This window comes from Oncorhynchus mykiss, chromosome 14 (assembly GCF_057628025.1).
Source record: "Oncorhynchus mykiss isolate SJ-2025 chromosome 14, ASM5762802v1, whole genome shotgun sequence".
In the NCBI taxonomy this organism is placed as follows: domain Eukaryota; kingdom Metazoa; phylum Chordata; class Actinopteri; order Salmoniformes; family Salmonidae; genus Oncorhynchus; species Oncorhynchus mykiss.
Window position 1 is genome coordinate 40,061,358 of NC_143035.1, and position 26,143 is coordinate 40,087,500.

Sequence of the window (26,143 nt, forward strand, 5' to 3'; positions counted from 1 at the left end):
CCCTGGCCTTTCTGCAAACCTTCATGCAGACAGGCAGACAGGCAGACGGGCAGACAGGCAGACAGACAGACAGGCAGACAGGTATACAGGCAGACAGGTAGACAGGCAGGCAGACAGGTAGACAGGCAGGCAGACGGGTAGGCGGGCAGACCGGCAGACAGGCAGACAGGCAGACAGGCAGGCAGGCAGACAGACAGACAGACAGACAGACAGACAGACAGACAGGCAGGCAGGCAGGCAGGCAGGCAGACAGACAGGAAGACAGACAGGCAGACAGGTAGACAGACAGGCAGACAGGCAGACGGGCAGACGGGCAGACGGGCAGACGGGCAGACAGGCAGACAGGCAGACAGGTAGACAGGCAGATATTCTATCAGTCCGTGGCAACATGAAGAAGTCTCTGGCCTGTAAGAGAGACTAATTACTCTGAATTAACTCAGTGGCCCTGGAGTGGGTTGGGCTGTAGTGGACAGAGATGACCCTATCAATTTACTGGGCTGGACTGACTACATGGCTAAGGCACACACATATGGATTGGCTGAAGACCGTGTATGTGTTGCTAAACTAGAAAAGAAGTCCACACAGACTCACACAGACCCATTGCCATAACGATGTCATTTTTTCTTCAAATATATACCGTACCAGTCAAAAGTTTGGACACACCTTCTCATTCAAGGGTTTTTCTTTAATTTTGACTATTTTCTACATTGTAGAATAATAATAATAGTGAAGACATCAACACTATGAAATATCACATATGGAATCATGTAGTAGTGTTAAACAAATCAAAATATATTTTATATTTGAGATTCTTCAAAGTAGCCACCCTTTGCCTTGATGACAACTTTGCACACTCTTGGCATTCTCTCAACCAGCTCCATGAGGTAGTCACCTGGAATGCATTTCAATTAACAGGTGTGCCTTGTTAAAAGTTAATTTGTGGAATTTCTTTCCTAAATGCGTTTGAGCCAATCAGTTGTGTTGTGACAAGGTAGGGTTGGTATACAGAAGATAGCCCTATTTGGTAAAATACCAAGTCCATATCATGGTAAGAACAGCTCAAATAAGCAAAGAGAAATGACAGTCCATCATTACTTTAAGACATGAAGGTCAATCAATCCGGAAAATTACAAGAACTTCGAAAGTTTCTTCAAGTGCAGCTGCAAAAATCATTAAATGCTATGATGAAACTGGCTCTTATGAGGACCGCCACAGGAAAGGAAGACCCAGAGTTACCTCTGCTGCAGAGGATAAGTTCATTAGAATTACCAATAGACATATCTCAAGTAACAGACACATCTCAACATCAACTGTTCAGAGGAGACTGCGTGAATCAGGCCTTCATGGTCGAATGGCTGCAAAGAAACCACAACTAAAGGACTCCAATAAGAAGAAGAGACTTGATTGGGCCAAGAAACATGAGCAATGGACTTTAGACCAGTGGAAATCTGTCCTTTGGTCTGATGAGTCCAAATTTGAGATTTTTGGCTCCAACCGCCGTGTCTTTGCGAGACGCAGAGTAGGTGAACGGATGTTCTCCACATGTTGGGTTCCCACCGTGAAGCATGGAGGAGGTGGTGTGGGGATGTTTTGCTGGTGACACATGCTACCACAGCATTCTGCATCGATTCGCCATCCCATCTGGTTTGCGCTTATTGGGAATATAATTTGTTTTTCAACAGGATAATGACCCAACACACCTCCAGGCTGTGTTGGAGGCCAGGTCACCTGCATCAGATGACCTGGCCTCCACAATCACCCTACCTCAACCCAATTGAGATGGTTTGGGATGAGTTGGACCGCAGTGAAGGAAAATCAGAAAACAAGTGCTCAGCATACGTGGGAACTCCTTCAAGACTGTTGGAAAAGCATTCCTCATGAAGCTGATTGAGAGAACGCCAAGAGTGTGCAAAGCTGTCATCAAGGCAAAAGGTGGCAACTTTGAAGAATCTAAAATCTAAAATATATTTTGATTTGTTTAACACTTTCTGTTACTACATGATTCCATATGTGTTATTTCATAGTTTTGACGTCTTCACTACTTTTCTACAATGTAGAAAATAGTAAAAAATAAAGATAAACCCTGGAATGAGAAGGTGTGACCAAACCTTTGACTGGTACCTTACGTTTTCAATCAATAAACCCATCAACCAATCAGCTCTTACCTGTGTTGGGGATGGTGAGTCTACCCCCCAGGAAGTTGAATGTCCCATACGAGGTGTTAGCCACGTCCCGCGGCAACGTCTTGAAGTACGTCTGATTGGACAGGCGGGTCATAAACTCCGCAGGGTCAGAGGTCATCTTCCCGTTGTGTAAGGTGTGGTGCGACCCGTTGGGTAGGGGGTCCAGGAGCGGACCGTTGGTCATTGAGAACTTAGCGGTGCCGGTGTGTGTGGTGCCGTCGTGACGTGAGTGCAGGGTTCCTTGGTAGCTGGTGGTCGTGGTGGTTAGGTCAGGCTGGATGGTAAGCAGATGAGAGTTCTCTAAAACAGATCAGAGACCAGGAGTGAACAACAGCAGCAGGTGACACACACACCGTCACAGCACAACAGGAAACTACCTCGTCTCTAACACACACACCGCCACAGCACAACAGGAAACTACCTCATCTTTAACACTCACACACACACACACACCCACGCACACGCACACACACACACACACACACACACACACACACACACACACACACACACACACACACACACACACACACACACACACAGAGGAAGAGAAAAAAGAGAGAGGGAAACATAAAGTCCCAGAGACAGAAGCACACAAACACAGAATGCTGTTATAATTAAGACACAACTCAGATTCAGAGGAGGTTTAGCAGGTAGAGTATAGAAAGGCTTCTATGGTGACTCAGAGGAGGCTTCCATGGTGACTCAGAGGAGGTTTAGCAGGTAGAGTATAGAAAGGCTTCTATGGTAACTCAGAGGAGGCTTCCATGGCGACTCAGAGGAGGTTTCCATGGCGACTCAGAGGAGGTTTCCATGGCGACTCAGAGGAGGTTTAGCAGGCAGAGTATAGAAAGGCTTCCATAGTGACTCAGAGGAGGTTTAGCAGGTAGAGTATAGAAAGGCTTCTATGGTGACTCAGAGGAGATTTAGCAGGTAGAGTATAGAAAGGCTTCCATAGTGACTCAGAGGAGGTTTAGCAGGTAGAGTATAGAAAGGCTTCTATGGTAACTCAGAGGAGGTTTAGCAGGTAGAGTCTAGAAAGGCTTCCATAGTGACTCAGAGGAGGTTTAGCAGGTAGAGTATAGAAAGGCTTCTATGGTGACTCAGAGGAGATTTAGCAGGTAGAGTCTAGAAAGGCTTCTATGGTAACTCAGAGGAGATTTAGCAGGTAGAGTATAGAAAGGCTTCTATGGTGACTCAGAGGAGATTTAGCAGGTAGAGTATAGAAAGGCTTCTATGGTGACTCAGAGGAGATTTAGCAGGTAGAGTATAGAAAGGCTTCCATAGTGACTCAGAGGAGATTTAGCAGGTAGAGTCTAGAAAGGCTTCTATGGTAACTCAGAGAAGATTTAGCAGGTAGAGTATAGAAAGGCTTCTATGGTGACTCAGAGGAGATTTAGCAGGTAGAGTATAGAAAGGCTTCCATAGTGACTCAGGGGAGATTTAGCAGGTAGAGTACAGAAAGGCTTCTATGGTGACTCAGAGGAGATTTAGCAGGTAGAGTCTAGAAAGGCTTCTATGGTAACTCAGAGGAGATTTAGCAGGTAGAGTATAGAAAGGCTTCTATGGTGACTCAGAGGAGATTTAGCAGGTAGAGTCTAGAAAGGCTTCCATAGTGACTCAGAGGAGGTTTAGCAGGTAGAGTCTAGAAAGGCTTCTATGGTGACTCAGAGGAGATTTAGCAGGTAGAGTATAGAAAAGCTTCTATGGTGACTCAGAGGAGATTTAGCAGGTAGAGTATAGAAAGGCTTCTATGGTGACTCAGAGGAGATTTAGCAGGTAGAGTATAGAAAGGCTTCTATGGTAACTCAGAGGAGATTTAGCAGGTAGAGTCTAGAAAGGTTTCCATAGTGACTCAGGGGAGATTTAGCAGGTAGAGTATAGAAAGGCTTCTATGGTAACTCAGAGGAGGTTTAGCAGGTAGAGTATAGAAAGGCTTCTATGGTAACTCAGAGGAGATTTAGCAGGTAGAGTATAGAAAGGCTTCCATAGTGACTCAGAGGAGGTTTAGCAGGTAGAGTCTAGAAAGGCTTCTATGTTGACTCAGAGGAGGTATAGCAGGCAGAGTTTAAAAAGAGGAGAGGAGCAACAAGTCAACACACACACAATTTATATGTTAGTAGATCTACTGTACTGTACAGACAGATGACTGTAGACAACAGAGAAACAACACAATGTGATGGGAATACTATAGGAGACTATTTGGTCAACGCATATGACCCTACACACACATACGAACACACACACACACACACACACACACACACACACACACACACACACACACACACACACACACACACAACAATAACAAACACAACAAAAATGCTGAGTAGAATAGGTAACACAAGGGACAGTAGATGATAATGGTGAGACTAGATAACACAAGGGACAGTAGATGATAATGGTGAGACTAGATAACACAAGGGACAGTAGATGATAATGGTGAGACTAGATAAAACAAGGGACAGTAGATTAGTATGGTGAGACTAGATAACACAAGGGACAGTAGATTAGTATGGTGAGACTAGATAACACAAGGGACAGTAGATTAGTATGGTGAGACTAGATAACACAAGGGACAGTAGATTAGTATGGTGAGACTAGATAACACAAGGGACAGTAGATTAGTATGGTGAGACTAGATAACACAAGGGACAGTTGACACATTGGGTGTACAGTATAGGTTGAATGAAGGACAGTACAGACTGACAGATTGACGGAGGGATGGAAGGAAGGGTAGAAAATAAAACAAAGAGCATTATCCTACTGCTGCGGGGACCGGGGCCAGGGCGGGGGCCAGGGGGGCGGGGGGCCCGGTGCCGAGGTGCCCACACACCTGGCTTGCTAGGCTTGATGCCCATAGGCTGGAAGCCCGTGGTCAGGATGGACGAGTCCGCTACGTCAGCGTCCAGACCCTCCTTCTTACGGCGGTAGACCAGGACCACCACGATGAGGATGAGGGTCAGACAGAGAGCTACGGCTACAATACCCACATACAGGGCCACATCCTCAACTCCACTGGCAGCTAGAGAGAGAGCGAGAGAGATATGGTTAGTGTCAGAGGGAGGGCACAGCAATCATGCCAACGTACAGAGCCATGTCCTCACTCACAGCTAGAGAAAGAAAGAGAGAGAGCAGGGTGAAGGGAGAAAGAGAGAGAGCAGGGTGAAGGGAGAAAGAGAGAGAGAGAGCAGGGTGAAGGGAGAAAGAGAGAGAGCAGGGTGAAGGGAGAATGAGAGAGAGAGAGCAGGGTGAAGGGAGAAAGAGAGAGAGCAGGGTGAAGGGAGAATGAGAGAGAGAGAGCAGGGTGAAGGGAGAAAGAGAGGGAGAGAGCAGGGTGAAGGGAGAAAGAGAGGGAGAGAGCAGGGTGAAGGGAGAAAGAAAGAGAGAGAGCAGGGTGAAGGGAGAATGAGAGGGAGAGAGCAGGGTGAAGGGAGAAAGAAAGAGAGAGAGCAGGGTGAAGGGAGAATGAGAGAGAGAGAGCAAGGTGAAGGGAGAAAGAAAGAGAGAGAGCAGGGTGAAGGGAGAAAGAGAGGGAGAGAGCAGGGTGAAGGGAGAAAGAAAGAGAGAGAGAGAGCAGGGTGAAGGGAGAATGAGAGAGAGAGAGCAAGGTGAAGGGAGAAAGAAAGAGAGAGCAGGGTGAAGGGAGAAAGAGAGGGAGAGAGCAGGGTGAAGGGAGAAAGAAAGAGAGAGAGAGCAGGGTGAAGGGAGAAAGAGAGAGAGAGAGCAGGGTGAAGGGAGAAAGAAAGAGAGAGAGCAGGGTGAAGGGAGAAAGAGAGAGAGAGAGCAGGGTGAAGGGAGAAAGAAAGAGAGAGAGCAGGGTGAAGGGAGAATGAAAGAGAGAGAGCAGGGTGAAGGGAGAATGAGAGAGAGAGAGCAGGGTGAAGGGAGAAAGAGAGAGAGAGAGCAGGGTGAAGGGAGAAAGAGAGAGAGAGAGCAGGGTGAAGGGAGAAAGAGAGGGAGAGAGCAGGGTGAAGGGAGAAAGAAAGAGAGAGAGAGCAGGGTGAAGGGAGAAAGAGAGAGAGAGAGCAGGGTGAAGGGAGAAAGAAAGAGAGAGAGCAGGGTGAAGGGAGAATGAGAGAGAGAGAGCAAGGTGAAGGGAGAAAGAAAGAGAGAGAGCAGGGTGAAGGGAGAAAGAGAGGGAGAGAGCAGGGTGAAGGGAGAAAGAGAGAGAGAGAGCAGGGTGAAGGGAGAAAGAAAGAGAGAGAGAGCAGGGTGAAGGGAGAAAGAGAGAGAGAGAGCAGGGTGAAGGGAGAAAGAGAGAGAGAGAGCAGGGTGAAGGGAGAAAGAGAGGGAGAGAGCAGGGTGAAGGGAGAAAGAAAGAGAGAGAGAGCAGGGTGAAGGGAGAAAGAGAGAGAGAGAGCAGGGTGAAGGGAGAAAGAAAGAGAGAGAGCAGGGTGAAGGGAGAATGAGAGAGAGAGAGCAAGGTGAAGGGAGAAAGAAAGAGAGAGAGCAGGGTGAAGGGAGAAAGAGAGGGAGAGAGCAGGGTGAAGGGAGAAAGAGAGAGAGAGAGAGCAGGGTGAAGGGAGAAAGAAAGAGAGAGAGAGCAGGGTGAAGGGAGAAAGAGAGAGAGAGAGCAGGGTGAAGGGAGAAAGAAAGAGAGAGAGCAGGGTGAAGGGAGAATGAGAGAGAGAGAGCAAGGTGAAGGGAGAAAGAAAGAGAGAGAGCAGGGTGAAGGGAGAAAGAGAGGGAGAGAGCAGGGTGAAGGGAGAAAGAAAGAGAGAGAGAGAGCAGGGTGAAGGGAGAATGAGAGAGAGAGAGCAAGGTGAAGGGAGAAAGAAAGAGAGAGCAGGGTGAAGGGAGAAAGAGAGGGAGAGAGCAGGGTGAAGGGAGAAAGAAAGAGAGAGAGAGCAGGGTGAAGGGAGAAAGAGAGAGAGAGAGCAGGGTGAAGGGAGAAAGAAAGAGAGAGAGCAGGGTGAAGGGAGAAAGAGAGAGAGAGAGCAGGGTGAAGGGAGAAAGAAAGAGAGAGAGCAGGGTGAAGGGAGAATGAGAGAGAGAGAGCAAGGTGAAGGGAGAAAGAAAGAGAGAGAGCAGGGTGAAGGGAGAAAGAGAGGGAGAGAGCAGGGTGAAGGGAGAAAGAAAGAGAGAGAGAGCAGGGTGAAGGGAGAAAGAGAGAGAGAGAGCAGGGTGAAGGGAGAAAGAGAGAGAGAGAGCAGGGTGAAGGGAGAAAGAGAGGGAGAGAGCAGGGTGAAGGGAGAAAGAAAGAGAGAGAGAGCAGGGTGAAGGGAGAAAGAGAGAGAGAGAGCAGGGTGAAGGGAGAAAGAAAGAGAGAGAGCAGGGTGAAGGGAGAATGAGAGAGAGAGAGCAAGGTGAAGGGAGAAAGAAAGAGAGAGAGCAGGGTGAAGGGAGAAAGAGAGGGAGAGAGCAGGGTGAAGGGAGAAAGAGAGAGAGAGAGCAGGGTGAAGGGAGAAAGAAAGAGAGAGAGAGCAGGGTGAAGGGAGAAAGAGAGAGAGAGAGCAGGGTGAAGGGAGAAAGAGAGAGAGAGAGCAGGGTGAAGGGAGAAAGAGAGGGAGAGAGCAGGGTGAAGGGAGAAAGAAAGAGAGAGAGAGCAGGGTGAAGGGAGAAAGAGAGAGAGAGAGCAGGGTGAAGGGAGAAAGAAAGAGATAGAGCAGGGTGAAGGGAGAATGAGAGAGAGAGAGCAAGGTGAAGGGAGAAAGAAAGAGAGAGAGCAGGGTGAAGGGAGAAAGAGAGGGAGAGAGCAGGGTGAAGGGAGAAAGAGAGAGAGAGAGAGCAGGGTGAAGGGAGAAAGAAAGAGAGAGAGAGCAGGGTGAAGGGAGAAAGAGAGAGAGAGAGCAGGGTGAAGGGAGAAAGAGAGAGAGAGAGCAGGGTGAAGGGAGAAAGAGAGGGAGAGAGGAATGGTGGGATACAAAAAATAGACAATTTAACTGTCGGAATTGACCTAGGTCTGTCAAACAGTAAGTACTACACCAGTTAGAACTCTGTTCCCATCTGGTCCTCAACCAGTTAGAACTCTGTTCCCATCTGATCCTCCAACCAGTTAGAACTCTGTTCCCATCTGATCCTCCAACCAATCAATAGATTCCTCAGCAGTACTACACATCACCATAAAGCTATTGCTTAGGAAGAAGACACAAACACACTCTTCAGACCAACAAACACAAACACACACACACCCACACCAGAGGAGAGCGGTGGAGGAGATAAATGGAAGATTGAGTAACCTATTGACTCTGTAAGTCCCACCGACAGTGTGTGTGTAGGGAGACAGAGATTGTGCGTGTGTGTGAGCGTTTGTGTTCTAATCAGCAGAGTAGCAGGGATAAGGGATTGGCTACGGCTGTCTCCTGGGCTGGTTGGGTTTGGGTGGCGGAGGTGGGAGCTAAGCCCCATCGACAATGGTGTGTGTGTGTTTGCATGCGTATTTGTGTGTCTGTGTCTGTGTGTGTGTTCATGTGTGTCTGTGTGTATGTGTGTGTGTGTGTGCGCGTTTGTGTTTCTGTGTGTTTGTTCGTGTATGTGTGTGTGTGTTTGCGTGCGCGTTTGTGTTTCTGTGTGTGTGTTCGTGTGTGTGTGTGTGTGTGTGTGTGTGTGTGTGGGGGGGGGGGGGGGTGTGTGTGTGTGTGTGTGTGTGTGTGTGTGTGTGTGTGTGTGTGTTTGCGTGCGCATTTGTGATTGTGTGTGTGTGTGTGTGTGGTTTTATGCGGTTGTGTGGGTGGGAGTTGTGCCATCTAAGTCTTCATCTGGGAGGGAAACATGGAGGGAAACATGGAGGGAAACATGGAGGGATATAGTCAGAGGGAAACATGGAGGGAAACATGGAGGGATATAGTCAGAGGGAAACATGGAGGGAAACTTGGAGGGATATAGTCAGAGGGAAACATGGAGGGAAACTTGGAGGGAAACATGGAGGGAAACATGGAGGGATATAGTCAGAGGGAAACATGGAGGGAAACATGGAGGGATATAGTCAGGGAAACATGGAGGGAAACATGGATTGTCAGAGGGAAACATGGAGGGAAACAGGAAACATAGAGGGAAACATGGAGGGAAACATGGAGGGATATAGTCAGAGGGAAACATGGAGGGAAACATGGAGGGAAACATGGAGGGAAACATTGAGGGAAACATGAAGGGAAACATGGAGGGATATAGTCAGAGGGAAACATGGAGGGAAACATGGAGGGAAGCATGGAGGGAAACATGGAGGGATATAGTCAGAGGGAAACATGGAGGGAAACATGAAGGGAAACATGGAGGGAAACAAGGAGGGAAACATGAAGGGAAACATGGAGGGAAACATGGAGGGAAACATGAAGGGAAACATGGGGGGATATAGTCAGAGGGAAACATGGAGGGATATAGTCAGAGGGAAACATGGAGGGATATAGTCAGAGGGAAACATGGAGGGAAACATGGATGGAAACATGGAGGGAAACATGGAGGGAAACATGGAAGGAAACATGGAGGGATATAGTCAGAGGGAAACATGGAGGGAAACATGGAGGGAAACACGGAGGGATATAGTCAGAGGGAAACATGGAGGGAAACATGGAGGAAAACATGGAGGGAAACATGGAGAGAAACATGGAGGGATATAGTCAGAGGGAAACATGGAGGGAAACATGGAGGGAAACATGGAGGGATATAGTCAGAGTGAAACATGGAGGGAAACATGGAGGGATATAGTCAGAGGGAAACATGGAGGGAAACATGGAGGGAGACATGGAGGGAAAGATGAAGGGAAACATGGAGGGATATAGTCAGAGGGAAACATGGAGGGATATAGTCAGAGGGTAACATGGAGGGAAACATGGAGGGAAACATGGAGGGAAACATTGAGGGAAACATGAAGGGAAACATGGAGGGATATAGTCAGAGGGAAACATGGAGGGAAACATGGAGTGAAACATGGAGGGAAACATGGAGGGATATAGTCAGAGGGAAACATGGAGGGAAACATGGAGGGAAACATGGAGGGAAACATGGAGGGAAACATGGAGGGATATAGTCAGAGGGGAACATGAAGGGAAACATGGAGGGAAACATGGAGGGAAACATGAAGGGAAACATGGAGGGATATAGTCAGAGGGAAACATGGAGGGATATAGTCAGAGGGAAACATGGAGGGATATAGTCAGAGGGAAACATGGAGGGAAACATGGAGGGATATAGTCAGAGGGAAACATGGAGGGATATAGTCAGAGGGAAACATGGAGGGATATAGTCGGAGGGAAACATGGAGGGAAACATGGAGGGAAACATGGAGGGAAACATGGAGGGAAATATGGAGGGAAACATGGAGGGAAACATTGAGGGAAACATGAAGGGAAACATGGAGGGATATAGTCAGAGGGAAACATGGAGGGAAACATGGAGGGAAACACTCAGACACACTGACAGAGACCTAACACTCAGACACACTGATAGAGACCTAACAGACATAGTGATAGAGACCTAACACTCAGACACACTGACAGAGACCTAACACTCAGACACACTGATAGAGACCTAACAGACACACTGATAGAGACCTAACACTCAGACACACTGATAGAGACCTAACAGACATAGTGATAGAGACCTAACACTCAGACACACTGACAGAGACCTAACACTCAGACACACTGATAGAGACCTAACAGACATACTGATAGAGACCTAACACTCAGACACACTGACATATATATTTATATTTGTATATGTATTTATATTTATATTTGTATATGTATTTATATTTATATTTGTATATGTATTTATATTTATATTTATATATTTATATTTATATATGTATTTATATTTATATATGTATTTATATTTATATATGTATTTATATTTGTATATGAGGGAAACATGGAGGGAAACATGGAGGGAAACATGGAGGGATATAGTCAGAGTGAAACATGGAGGGAAACATGGAGGGATATAGTCAGAGGGAAACATGGAGGGAAACATGGAGGGAAACATGGAGGGAAAGATGAAGGGAAACATGGAGGGATATAGTCAGAGGGAAACATGGAGGGATATAGTCAGAGGGTAACATGGAGGGAAACATGGAGGGAAACATGGAGGGAAACATTGAGGGAAACATGAAGGGAAACATGGAGGGATATAGTCAGAGGGAAACATGGAGGGAAACATGGAGGGAAACATGGAGGGAAACATGGAGGGATATAGTCAGAGGGAAACATGGAGGGAAACATGGAGGGAAACATGGAGGGAAACATGGAGGGATATAGTCAGAGGGGAACATGAAGGGAAACATGGAGGGAAACATGGAGGGAAACATGAAGGGAAACATGGAGGGATATAGTCAGAGGGAAACATGGAGGGATATAGTCAGAGGGAAACATGGAGGGATATAGTCAGAGGGAAACATGGAGGGAAACATGGAGGGATATAGTCAGAGGGAAACATGGAGGGATATAGTCAGAGGGAAACATGGAGGGATATAGTCGGAGGGAAACATGGAGGGAAACATGGAGGGAAACATGACGGGATATAGTCAGAGGGAAACATGGAGGGAAACATGGAGGGAAACATGGAGGGAAACATGGAGGGAAATATGGAGGGAAACATGGAGGGAAACATTGAGGGAAACATGAAGGGAAACATGGAGGGATATAGTCAGAGGGAAACATGGAGGGAAACATGGAGGGAAACACTCAGACACACTGACAGAGACCTAACACTCAGACACACTGATAGAGACCTAACAGACATAGTGATAGAGACCTAACACTCAGACACACTGACAGAGACCTAACACTCAGACACACTGATAGAGACCTAACAGACACACTGATAGAGACCTAACACTCAGACACACTGATAGAGACCTAACAGACATAGTGATAGAGACCTAACACTCAGACACACTGACAGAGACCTAACACTCAGACACACTGATAGAGACCTAACAGACATACTGATAGAGACCTAACACTCAGACACACTGACAGAGACCTAACACTCAGACACACTGATAGAGACCTAACAGACATACTGATAGAGACCTAACACTCAGACACACTGATAGAGACCTAACAGACATACTGATAGAGACCTAACACTCAGACACACTGATAGAGACCTAACAGACACACTGATAGAGACCTAACACTCAGACACACTGATAGAGACCTAACATACACACTGATAGAGACCTAACACTCAGACCTACTGATAGAGACCTAACAGACATACTGATAGAGACCTAACACTCAGACACACTGATAGAGACCTAACAGACATACTGATAGAGACCTAACAGACATACTGATAGAGACCTAACACTCAGACACACTGATAGAGACCTAACAGACATACTGATAGAGACCTAACACTCAGACACACTGATAGAGACCTAACAGACATACTGATAGAGACCTAACACTCAGACACACTGATAGAGACCTAACACTCAGACACACTGATAGAGACCTAACACTCAAACACACTGATAGAGACCTAACAGACACACTGATAGAGACCTAACACTCAGACACACTGATAGAGACCTAACAGACATAGTGATAGAGACCTAACACTCAGACACACTGACAGAGACCTAACACTCAGACACACTGATAGAGACCTAACAGACACACTGATAGAGACCTAACACTCAGACACACTGATAGAGACCTAACAGACATAGTGATAGAGACCTAACACTCAGACACACTGACAGAGACCTAACACTCAGACACACTGATAGAGACCTAACAGACATACTGATAGAGACCTAACACTCAGACACACTGACAGAGACCTAACACTCAGACACACTGATAGAGACCTAACAGACATACTGATAGAGACCTAACACTCAGACACACTGATAGAGACCTAACAGACATACTGATAGAGACCTAACACTCAGACACACTGATAGAGACCTAACAGACACACTGATAGAGACCTAACACTCAGACACACTGATAGAGACCTAACATACACACTGATAGAGACCTAACACTCAGACCTACTGATAGAGACCTAACAGACATACTGATAGAGACCTAACACTCAGACACACTGATAGAGACCTAACAGACATACTGATAGAGACCTAACAGACATACTGATAGAGACCTAACACTCAGACACACTGATAGAGACCTAACAGACATACTGATAGAGACCTAACACTCAGACACACTGATAGAGACCTAACAGACATACTGATAGAGACCTAACACTCAGACACACTGATAGAGACCTAACACTCAGACACACTGATAGAGACCTAACACTCAAACACACTGATAGAGACCTAACAGACACACTGATAGAGACCTAACACTCAGACACACTGATAGAGACCTAACAGACACACTGATAGAGACCTAACACTCAGACACACTGATAGAGACCTAACATACACACTGATAGAGACCTAACACTCAGACCTACTGATAGAGACCCAACACTCAGACACACTGATAGAGACCTAACACCCAGACACACTGATAGAGACCTAACACTCAGACACACTGATAGAGACCTAACATACACACTGATAGAGACCTAACACTCAGACCTACTGATAGAGACCTAACACTCAGACACACTGATAGAGACCTAACACCCAGACACACTGATAGAGACCTAACACTCAGACACACTGATAGAGACCTAACAGACATACTGATAGAGACCTAACAGACACACTGATAGAGACCTAACACTCAGACACACTGATAGAGACCTAACATACACACTGATAGAGACCTAACACTCAGACCTACTGATAGAGACCTAACACTCAGACACACTGATAGAGACCTAACACCCAGACACACTGATAGAGACCTAACACTCAGACACACTGATAGAGACCTAACACTCAGACACACTGATAGAGATCTAACACTCAGACATACTGATAGAGACCTAACACTCAGACACACTGATAGGGACCTAACAGACACACTGATAGGGAACCATACCCGGCCAAAGAAACAGAAAAACTAGAATGCCCACGCAAATCACACCCCAACCTAACCAAATAGAGAAATAAAAAGGCTCTCTAAGGTCAGGGCGTGACACATAGATTGTGGATTCCATCAATGTAAATGGCTGCATAATTTCTAATCCCCCATATATATGGTGTGTGTGTGTCAATTTTATATACATATATTTATATTTGTATATGTATTTATATTTATATTTGTATATGTATTTATATTTATATTTGTATATGTATTTATATTTATATTTATATATTTATATTTATATATGTATTTATATTTATATTTATTTATGTATTTATATTTATATATGTATTTATATTTATATATGTATTTATATTTATATTTATTTATGTATTTATATTTATATATGTATTTATATTTGTATATGTATTTATATTTATATTTGTATATGTATTTATATTTATATTTATTTATGTATTTATATTTATATTTATATATTTATATTTATATATGTATTTATATTTATATTTATTTATGTATTTATATTTATATATGTATTTATATTTGTATATGTATTTATATTTATATTTGTATATGTATTTATATTTATATTTGTATATGTATTTATATTTATATTTATTTATGTATTTATATTTATATATGTATTTATATTTGTATATGTATTTATATTTATATTTGTATATGTATTTATATTTATATTTGTATATGTATTTATATTTATATTTATATATTTATATTTATATATGTATTTATATTTATATTTATTTATGTATTTATATTTATATATGTATTTATATTTGTATATGTATTTATATTTATATTTGTATATGTATTTATATTTATATTTGTATATGTATTTATATTTATATTTATATATTTATATTTATATATGTATTTATATTTATATTTATTTATGTATTTATATTTATATATGTATTTATATTTATATATGTATTTATATATATATTTATACATGTATTTATATTTATATTTATATATGTATTTATATTTATATATGTATTTATATTTATATTTATATATGTATTTATATTTATATATGTATTTATATTTATATATGTATTTATATTTGTATATGTATTTATATTTATATTTATTTATGTATTTATATTTATATATGTATTTATATTTATATATGTATTTATATTTATATATGTATTTATATTTATATTTATATATGTATTTATATTTATATATGTATTTATATTTATATATGTATTTATATTTATATTTATATATGTATTTATATTTATACATGTATTTATATTTATATTTATATATGTATTTATATTTATATATGTATTTATATTTATATATGTATTTATATTTATATATGTATTTATATTTGTATATGTATTTATATTTATATTTATTTATGTATTTATATTTATATATGTATTTATATGTATATTTATATAAGTATTTATATTTATATATATATTTATATATGTATTTCTATGTATATTAATATATGTATTTATATGTATATTTATATATGTATTTATATTTATATATACATTTATATATGTATTTCTATGTATGCTAATATATGTATTTATATATATATATATATATATATATTTATATTTATATATATATTTATATTTATATATATATTTATATTTATTTATGTATTTATATTTATATTAATATATGTATTTATATTTATATATGTATTTATATTTATATATGTATTTATATTTATATTTATATATGTATTTATATTTATACATGTATTTATATTTATATTTATATATGTATTTATATTTATATATGTATTTATATTTATATTTATATATGTATTTATATTTATATATGTATTTATATTTATATATGTATTTATATTTGTATATGTATTTATATTTATATTTATTTATGTATTTATATTTATATATGTATTTATATTTATATATGTATTTATATTTGTATATGTATTTATATTTATATTTATTTATGTATTTATATTTATATATGTATTTATATGTATATTTATATAAGTATTTATATTTATATATATATTTATATATGTATTTCTATGTATATTAATATATGTATTTATATGTATATTTATATATGTATTTATATTTATATATATATTTATATATGTATTTCTATGTATGCTAATATATGTATTTATATATATATATATATATTTATATTTATATATATATTTATATTTATATTTATATATATATTTATATTTATTTATGTATTTATATTTATATTAATATATGTATTTATATTTATATTAATATATGTATTTATATATATATATTTATATTTATATATGTATTTATATTTATATATACACTGCTCAAAAAAATAAAGGGAACACTTAAACAACACAATGTAACTCCAAGTCAATCACACTTCTGTGAAATCAAACTGTCCACTTAGGAAGCAACAATGATTGACAATAAATTTCACATGCTGTTGTGCAAATGGAATAGACAACAGGTGGAAATTATAGGCAATTAGCAAGACATCCCCCAATAAAGGAGTGGTTCTGCAGGTGGAGCACTTCCAGAGCCCTGCAAAATGACCTCCAGCAGGCCACAAATGTGCATGTGTCTGCTCAAACGGTCAGAAACAGACTCCATGAGGGTGGTATGAGGGCCCGACGTCCACAGGTGGGGGTTGTGCTTACAGCCCAACACCGTGTAGGACGTTTGGCATTTGCCAGAGAACACCAAGATTGGCAAATTCGCCACTGGCGCCCTGTGCTCTTCACAGATGAAAGCAGGTTCACACTGAGCACATGTGACAGACATGACAGTCTGGAGACGCCGTGGAGAACGTTCTGCTGCCTGCAACATCCTACAGTATGACCGGTTTGGCGGTGGGTCAGTCATGGTGTGGGGTGGGATTTCTTTGGGGGGCCGCACAGCCCTCCATGTGCTCGCCAGAGGTAGCCTGACTGTCATTAGGTACCGAGATGAGATCCTCAGACCCCTTGTGAGACCATATGCTGGTGTGGTTAGCCCTGGGTTCCTCCTAATGCAAGACAATGCTAGACCTCATGTGGCTGGAGTGTGTCAGCAGTTCCTGCAAGAGGAAGGCATTGATGCTATGGACTGGCCTGCCCGTTCCCCAGACCTGAATCCAATTGAGCACATCTGGGAAATCATGTCTCGCTCCCATCCACCAACGCCACGTTGCACCACAGACAGTCCAGGAGTTGGTGGATGCTTTAGTCCAGGTCTGGGAGGAGATCCCTCAGGAGACCAACTGCCACCTCATCAGGAGCATGCCCAGGTGTTGTAGGGAGGTCATAAAGGCACGTGGAGGCCACACACACTACTGAGCCTCATTTTGACTTGTTTTAAGGACATTACTTTAAAGTTGGATGAGCCTGTAGTGTGGTTTTCCACTTTAATTTTGAGTGTGATTCCAAATCCAGACCTCCATGGGTTGATACATTTGATTTCCATTGATAATTTTTGTGTGATTTTGTTGTCAGCACATTCAACTATGTAAAGAAAAAAGTATTTAATAAGAATATTTCATTCATTCAGATCTAGGATGTGTTATTTTAGTGTTCCCTTTTTTTTGAGCAGTGTATATTTATATATATATGTATATATATATATATATACATGTATTTATATTTTTATATGTATTTATATTTATATATATATATATATGTATTTATATTTACATATACATTTATATATATATATATTTATATATGTATTTATATTTACATATATATATATATGTATTTATATATATATTTATATATATTTATAATTATATATGTATTTATATTTATATTTATATATGTATTTATATTTATATATATATATATATATGTATTTATATTTATACGTATATGTATATGTGTATGTGTATTTGTATTCATATTTATATATGTATTTATATTTATATTTATATATGTATTTATATTTATATTTATATATGTATTTATATTTATATATGTATTTATATTTATATATGTATTTATATTTATATATGTATTTATATGTATATATGTATGTATTTATATTCATATATGTATTTATATTTATATTCATATATGTATTTATATTTATATTTATATATGTATATGTGTATTTGTATTTATATTTATATATGTATTTGTATTTATATATGTATTTATATTTATATTCATATCTGTAGGTGTATTTATATTTATATATGTATTTATATGTATATATGTATTCATATATATATTTATATATGTATTTGTATTTATATTTATATATGTATATGTATATATGTATATATATATATTTATATACATATTTATATATTTATATTTATATATATATATATATATATATATACAGTGAGGCAAAAAAGTATTTAGTCAGCCACCAATTGTGCAAGTTCTCCCACTTAAAAAGATAAAAGAGGCCTGTAATTTTCATTATAGGTACACTTCAACTATGACAGACAAAATGAGAAAAAAAAATCCAGAAAATCACATTGTAGGATTTTTAATGAATTTATTTGCAAATGATGGTGTAAAATAAGTATTCAGGTAGATCACAGGTCTCCAGACATAATGTCACCGTCTCTACGATTGGTGTGAGACTAACAGGTGACTAACAGGTGACTAACAGGTGACTGACAGGTGACTAACAGGTGACTAACAGGTGACTAACAGGTGACTGACAGGTGACTAACAGGTGACTAACAGGTGACTAACAGGTGACTGACAGGTGACTAACAGGTGACTAACAGGTGACTAACAGGTGACTAACAGGTGACTGACAGGTGACTGACAAGTGACTAACAGGTGACTAACAGGTGACTGACAGGTGACTGACAGGTGACTAACAGGTGACTAACAGGTGACTAACAGGTGACTGACAGGTGACTAACAGGTGACTGACAGGTGACTAACAGGTGACTAACAGGTGACTGACAGGTGACTGACAGGTGACTAACAGGTGACTAACAGGTGACTAACAGGTGACTGACAGGTGACTGACAGGTGACTAACAGGTGACTAACAGGTGACTGACAGGTGACTGACAGGTGACTAACAGGTGACTAACAGGTGACTGACAGGTGACTGACAGGTGACTGACAGGTGACTAACAGGTGACTAACAGGTGACTAACAGGTGACTGACAGGTGACTAACAGGTGACTAACAGGTGACTGACAGGTGACTAACAGGTGACTAACAGGTGACTGACAGGTGACTGACAGGTGACTGACAGGTGACTAACAGGTGACTAACAGGTGACTAACAGTTGACTGACAGGTGACTGACAGGTGACTAACAGGTGACTAACAGGTGACTGACAGGTGACTAACAGGTGACTAACAGGTGACTGACAGGTGACTAACAGGTGACTAACAGGTGACTAACAGGTGACTGACAGGTGACTAACAGGTGACTAACAGGTGACTGACAGGTGACTAACAGGTGACTGACAGGTGACTAACAGGTGACTAACAGGTGACTAACAGGTGACTGACAGGTGACTGACAGGTGACTAACAGGTGACTAACAGGTGACTAACAGGTGACAGACAGGTGACTGACAGGTGACTGACAGGTGACTAACAGGTGACTGACAGGTGACTGACAGGTGACTAACAGGTGACTAACAGGTGACTGACAGGTGACTAACAGGTGACTGACAGGTGACTGACAGGTGACTAACAGGTGACTGACAGGTGACTAACAGGTGACTAACAGGTGACTGACAGGTGACTAACAGGTGACTAACAGGTGACTAACAGGTGACTAACAGGTGACTGACAGGTGACTGACAGGTGACTAACACGTGACTAACAGGTGACTGACAGGTGACTGACAGGTGACTAACAGGTGACTGACAGGTGACTGACAGGTGACTGACAGGTGACTGACAGGTGACTAACAGGTGACTAACAGGTGACTAACAGGTGACTGACAGGTGACTGACAGGTGACTAACACGTGACTAACAGGTGACTGACAGGTGACTGACAGGTGACTGACAGGTGACTGACAGGTGACTAACAGGTGACTGACAGGTGACTGACAGGTGACTGACAGGTGACTAACAGGTGACTAACAGGTGACTGACAGGTGACTAACAGGTGACTAACAGGTGACTAACAGGTGACTGACAGGTGACTAACAGGTGACTGACAGGTGACTAACAGGTGACTAACAGGTGACTAACAGGTGACTAACAGGTGACTGACAGGTGACTAACAGGTGACTAACAGGTGACTAACAGGTGACTAACAGGTGACTGACAGGTGACTAACACGTGACTAACAGGTGACTAACAGGTGACTAACAGGTGACTAACAGGTGACTAACAGGTAAAACATATGCCTTTGGACTGACTTCATAGTGTCTCATATGAAGAGATTAACTTTATGATGTGAGCAGATTTATGGTTTTATATAAACGGTCCTTTTTTTAATCCTGATCGCTAAAGGTTTTGTTCAGTTGGCTAATGCATTCAGGACAGCGGGGTTCGAACCCAGTCAGTAACGAGCAAAAGGAAAAGCCCGAGTAATCCGATATGACATTCAAACTCCAAAGAACTAAAGTGATGCTGTGATTGACAGGTAAAAGATAGAGTCAGATATGACAACATCTCTCTGCAAGGAGACTGGGCTCTAGCTCTGTTGATCGGATAGATGTGGCCAACTAGGTCTCTTCTGATTGGGTAGATTGGGCTAATTAGCTCTGCTGATTGGATAAAACACAGTTTTAGATCTGTCTGATATTGTTTGTTTATCTGATGTCAGGGCCAAAGGCACCTTCCTTTTGGACCTCTGATGCAAGCACTCATTATCCCCTGCTGTCTCTCCCTCCCTCCGTCCATCCCGCTATCTCTCCCTCCCTCCGTCCATCCCGCTGTCTCTCCCTCCCTCCGTCCATCCCGCTGTCTCTCCCTCCCTCCGTCCATCCCGCTGTCTCTCCCTCCCTCCGTCTATCCCTTTGTCCAGGCACTCATCCCCCCCCCCCCGGCTCACCCCCCCTGACACAATTGGGTAGAAACTCTCCCGGTGACCTCCCTCTCGCTCTCTCTCCCTCTCTCTATATTTCTCTCTCTCTCTACCTCCCTTCCTCCCTCTTGCTCTCTCTCTCTACCTCCTTCCCACTCTCTCTCTCTTTCTCTACCTACCTTCTCTCTCTCTCTACCTCCCTCTCTCCCAGTGACCTCTCACTCTCTTTCTCTCTTACTTTCCTCAGTCCAGTTCTTCAAATGTCCTCGCTCTCCCTCTCTCTACCCCTCTCTCTCTAGTTCTCAATTTCAATTTAAGGGGATTTATTGTCATGGGAAACATATATTTACATTGCCAAAGCCAGTGAAATAGATGATAAAGAAAAGTGAAATAAACAATACAAAATGAACAATAAACATCACACTCACAAAAGGGGACTCTTCTCCAGGTTCATCTCTCTGGTTCATCTCATTACAAATGTCATATTATGTCTCTCTCTCTCTCTCTCTCTCTTTCTTTCTCTCTCTCTCTTTCTCCATCTCTCTCTCTCTCTCTCTCTCTCTCTCTCTCTCTCACTCTCTCTCTCTCTTCTTAGACTGTTTACTACCTGTCCTCTCCCTCCTACTCCCCATGTTGATAAATAAAAGGGAAGCCTCCTGCTGAGCCTCCACTACTCTATAGTATACTAGAGTCATGAATCATCCCATGGCCAGCACTCGTCTCCCCCCACAAGATGAATACGGTTGCAGTTGTTAAGGTCAGGGAAATATGGCTTGTAAAACCCAGCAGTTCTTAAAGGGATACTTCAGGATTTTGGCAATGAAGCCCTTTATCTACTTCCCCAGAGTCTGATGAATTTGTGTATAACATGTCTCTGCATGTAGTGTTACAAAGCCGCAATCAGCTGTTAAAAACAATGACAAAGCATCTGTTTGAGTAAAAAGCAGGGGGACGGGGGCTGGCGAAATGTAACCACTCTCAAATTCAAAGACTATGGATGCAAGGACTGGCATGATGACAAAATTATAGTGTTTTTTTTTTTAGGCTATACAGTGTTTGTTTAGATTTACTTTGTTTATAAACATTGGCGTAAAACAAGCTGACATGAATTCTCCTTTCAGCAGGACAATAATCTAAAATAACAAGGCCATATCACTGGAGTTTCTTACCAAGAAGACAGAGAATGTTCCTGAGTGGCTGAGTTACAGTCTTGACTTAAATCTACATTGAAAAAAATCCATAGCAAGACCTGAAAATGGTTGTCTAGCAATGATCAACAACCAATTTGGCAGAGCTTGAAGAATTTAGAAAATAATAATAATCTCTTAGAGATTTACCCAGAAAGACTCACAGCTGTAAATGCTGCCAATGGTGATTCTAATATGTCTTGAGTCAGGGGTGTGAATACTTATGTAAATTAGATATTTCTGTATGTATTCATTTTCAATACATTTGCAAATATAAAAAAACAAAAACATGTTTTCACTTTGCCATTATGGGGATTGTGGGTAGGGGTGGAGAAAAAAAAAATCAACATTTTTTATTCTGGAAGAAAAACAACAAAATGTGAAATATGTCAAGGGGAAAGAACACTTTCTGAAGGCATTGCCCTTATTCAATTTTATGTAGCAATATTTGAAATGTTTATAAACGTACAATATCTGAAAATGATTCTTATACATGGATGAACGCTTCAGGGAAATTAGGGACCAATATACACAGGCAGTTATGAGGAAAGCAAAGGCTAACAGAAATTTGCATCCTGTAGCACAAACCCCAAAAAAGTTCTGGGACACTGTAAAGTTCATGGAGAATAAGAGCACCTCCTCCCAGCTGCCCACTGCACTGAGGCTAGGCAACACTGTTACCACCGATAACTCCACGATAATTGAGAATTTCAATAAGCATTTTTCTACGGCTGGCCATGCTTTCCACCTGGCTACCCCTACGCCGGTCAACAGCACTGCACCCCCCTGAGATCCCTAAAAATTGGAAATCTGCCGTGGTCATTTCCATCTTCAAAGTGGGAGATGCTCTAGACCCAAACTTTTACAGACCTATATCTATCCTACCCTGCCTTTCTAAGGTCTTCGAAAGCCAAGTTAACAAACAGATCCCCGACCATTTCGAATCACCACGTACCTTCTCCGCTATGCAATCCGGTTTCCGAGCTGGTCACGGGTGCACCTCAGCCACGCTCAAGGTCCTAAACGATATCATAACCGCCACCGATAAAAGACAATACTGTGCAGACGTATTCATCGACTTGGCCAAGGCTTTCGACTCTGTCAATCACCACATCGGCCGACTCAACAACCTTGGTTTCTCAAATGACTGCCTCGCCTGGTTCACCGACTACTTCTCAGACAGAGTTCAGTGTGTCAAATCGGAGGGCATGTTGTCCGGACCTCTGGCAGTCTCTATGGTGGTGCCACGGGGTTCAATTCTCGGACCGACTCTTTTCTCTGCATACATCAATGATGTCGCTCTTGCTGCTGGTGATTCTCTGATCCACCTCTACGCAGACGACACCATTCTGTATACTTCTGACCCTTCTTTGGACATTGTGTTAACTCGCCTCCAGATGAGCTTCAATGCCATACAACTCTCCTTCCGTGGCCTCCAACTGTTCTTAAATGCAAGTAAAACTAAATGCATGCTCTTCAACCGACCGCTGCCTGCACCTGCCCGCCCGTCCAGCATCACAACTCTGGACTACTCTGACTTAGAATATGTGGACCATTACAAATACCTAGGTGTCTGGTTAGACTGTAAACTCTCCTTCCAGACCCACATCAAACATCTCCAATCCAAAATTAAATCTAGAATCGGCTTCCATTTTCACAACAAAGCATCCTTCACTCATGCTGCCAGACATACCCTCATAAAACTGACTATCCTACCGATCCTTGACTTCGGCAATGTCATTTACAAAATAGCCTCCAACACTCTACTCAGCAAACTGGATGCAGTCTATCACAGGGCCATCCGTTTTGTCACCAAAAGCCCCATACACTACCCACCACTGTGACCTGTATGCTCTCGTCGGCTGGCCCTCGCTTCATACTCGTCGCCAAACCCACTGGCTCCAGGTCATCTATAAGTCTTTGCCTGGTAAAACCCCGCCTCATCTCAGCTCACTGGTCACCATAGCAACACACACCCGTACCACTGCTCCAGCAGGTATATTTCACTGGTCATCCCCAAAGCCAACACTTCCTTTGGCCGCCTTTCCTTCCAGTTCATAACCCATCCAACTACCTCATCCCCATAATGTTATAATAATGTTTTGCTCCTTTGCAGCCCAGTATCTCTACTTGCACATTCATCTTCTGCACATCTATCACTAAAGTGTTTAATTGCTAAATTGTAATTACTTCGCCACTACGGCCTCTCCTGTGAAGACAGTAGCTTCTTGAAAACGGGGCACATTTTCTTCAAGAATCAATGGGTACATATCATTAATTTATAAGCCTTGAGACAATGTGTTTATTAATGTTTATGTGTGTATATATTAAGTGCCTTTGAACGAGGTATGGTAGTAGATATCATGGTAGTAGATATTAGTGTTGATAACTATAGTTATCAACACTAACTCTAGTTATCAACACTAACTCTAGTTATCAACACTAACTCTAGTTATCAACACTAACTCTAGTTATCAACACTAACTCTAGTTATCATCACTAATATCAACAATAACTCTAGTTATCAACACTAACTCTCGTTATCATCAGTAATATCAACACTAACTCTAGTTATCAACACTAACTCTAGTTATCATCACTAACTCTAGTTATCAACACTAACTCTAGTTATAATCAGCAATATCAACACTAACTCTAGTTATCAACACTAACTCTAGTTATCAACACTAACTCTAGTTATCAACACTAACTAGTTATTATCAGTAATATCAACACTAACTCTAGTTATCAACACTAACTCTAGTTATCAACACTAACTCTAGTTATCATCACTAACTCTAGTTATCATCACTAACTCTAGTTATCAACACTAACTATAGTTATCATCACTAACTCTAGTTATCAACACTAACTCTAGTTATCAACACTAACTAGTTATTATCAGTAATAGCAACACTAACTCTAGTTATCAACACTAACTCTAGTTATCAACACTAACTCTAGTTATCATCACTAACTCTAGTTATCATCACTAATTCTAGTTATCAACACTAACTATAGTTATCATCACTAACTCTAGTTATCAACACTAACTCTAGATATTATCGCTAAATCTAGTTATCAACACTAACTCTAGTTATCAACACTAACTCTAGTTATCAACACTAACTCTAGTAATTAACACTAACTCTAGTTATCAACACTAATATCAACACTAACTCAAGTTATCATCAGTAATATCAACACTAACTCTAGTTATCAACACTGACTCTAGTTATCATCAATAACTCTAGTTATCAACACTAACTATAGTTATCATCAGTAATATCATCACTAACTCTAGTTATCATCACTAACTCTAGTTATCATCAGTAATATCATCGCTAACTCTAGTTATCAACACTAACTCTAGTTATCACCACTAACTCTAGTTATCATCAGTAATATCATCGCTAATTCTAGTTATCAACACAAACTCTAGTTATCACCACTAACTCTAGATATCATCAGTAATATCAACACCAACTCTTGTTATCATCACTAACTCTAGTTATCATCAATAACTCTAGTTATCATCACTAATATCAACACCAACTCTAGTTATCATCACTAACTCTAGTTATCATCAGTAATATCAACACTAACTCTAGTTATCAACACTAACTCTAGTTATTATCGCTAAATCCAGTTATCAACACTAACTCTAGTTATCAACACTAACTCTAGTTATCATCACTAACTCTAGTTATCACCAGTAATATCAACACTACCTCTAGTTATCAACACTAACTCTAGTTATCATCACTAACTCTAGTTATCAACACTAACTCTAGTTATCACCACTAACTCTAGTTATCACCACTAACTCTAGTTATCATCACTAACTCTAGTTATCAACACTAACTCTAGTTATTATCGCTAAATCCAGTTATCAACACTAAATCCA

The 26,143-nt window shown here is 40.9% G+C and overlaps 2 protein-coding genes and 1 long non-coding RNA gene across 4 annotated transcripts in view; 1 reads left to right on the forward strand and 2 right to left on the reverse strand.

The window, feature by feature from the left end:
• LOC110513519 (netrin receptor UNC5A) overlaps positions 1-3,460 on the reverse strand; it is a 118,294-nt gene extending 114,834 nt beyond the window's left edge. For both annotated transcript variants that reach the window (XR_016486390.1, XM_036943545.2), the window contains exon 1: positions 2,166-3,460. Coding sequence is in view for 1 of the 2 variants with exons in the window: in XM_036943545.2 (XP_036799440.2) it covers positions 2,166-2,367 (202 nt within the window). In the remaining variant the exon portion in view is untranslated. The remainder of the gene's footprint in view (positions 1-2,165) is intronic.
• The window catches only part of LOC149978368 (uncharacterized), a 639,609-nt gene that overhangs the window by 14,729 nt on the left and 598,737 nt on the right, over positions 1-26,143 (forward strand). The window lies entirely within an intron of this gene.
• The window catches only part of LOC149978369 (netrin receptor UNC5A-like), a 24,020-nt gene continuing 2,687 nt past the window's right edge, over positions 4,811-26,143 (reverse strand). Inside the window, exon 3 of the mRNA XM_090198025.1 lies at positions 4,811-5,211. Within this exon, the coding sequence (XP_090054151.1) occupies positions 4,811-5,211 (401 nt within the window). The remainder of the gene's footprint in view (positions 5,212-26,143) is intronic.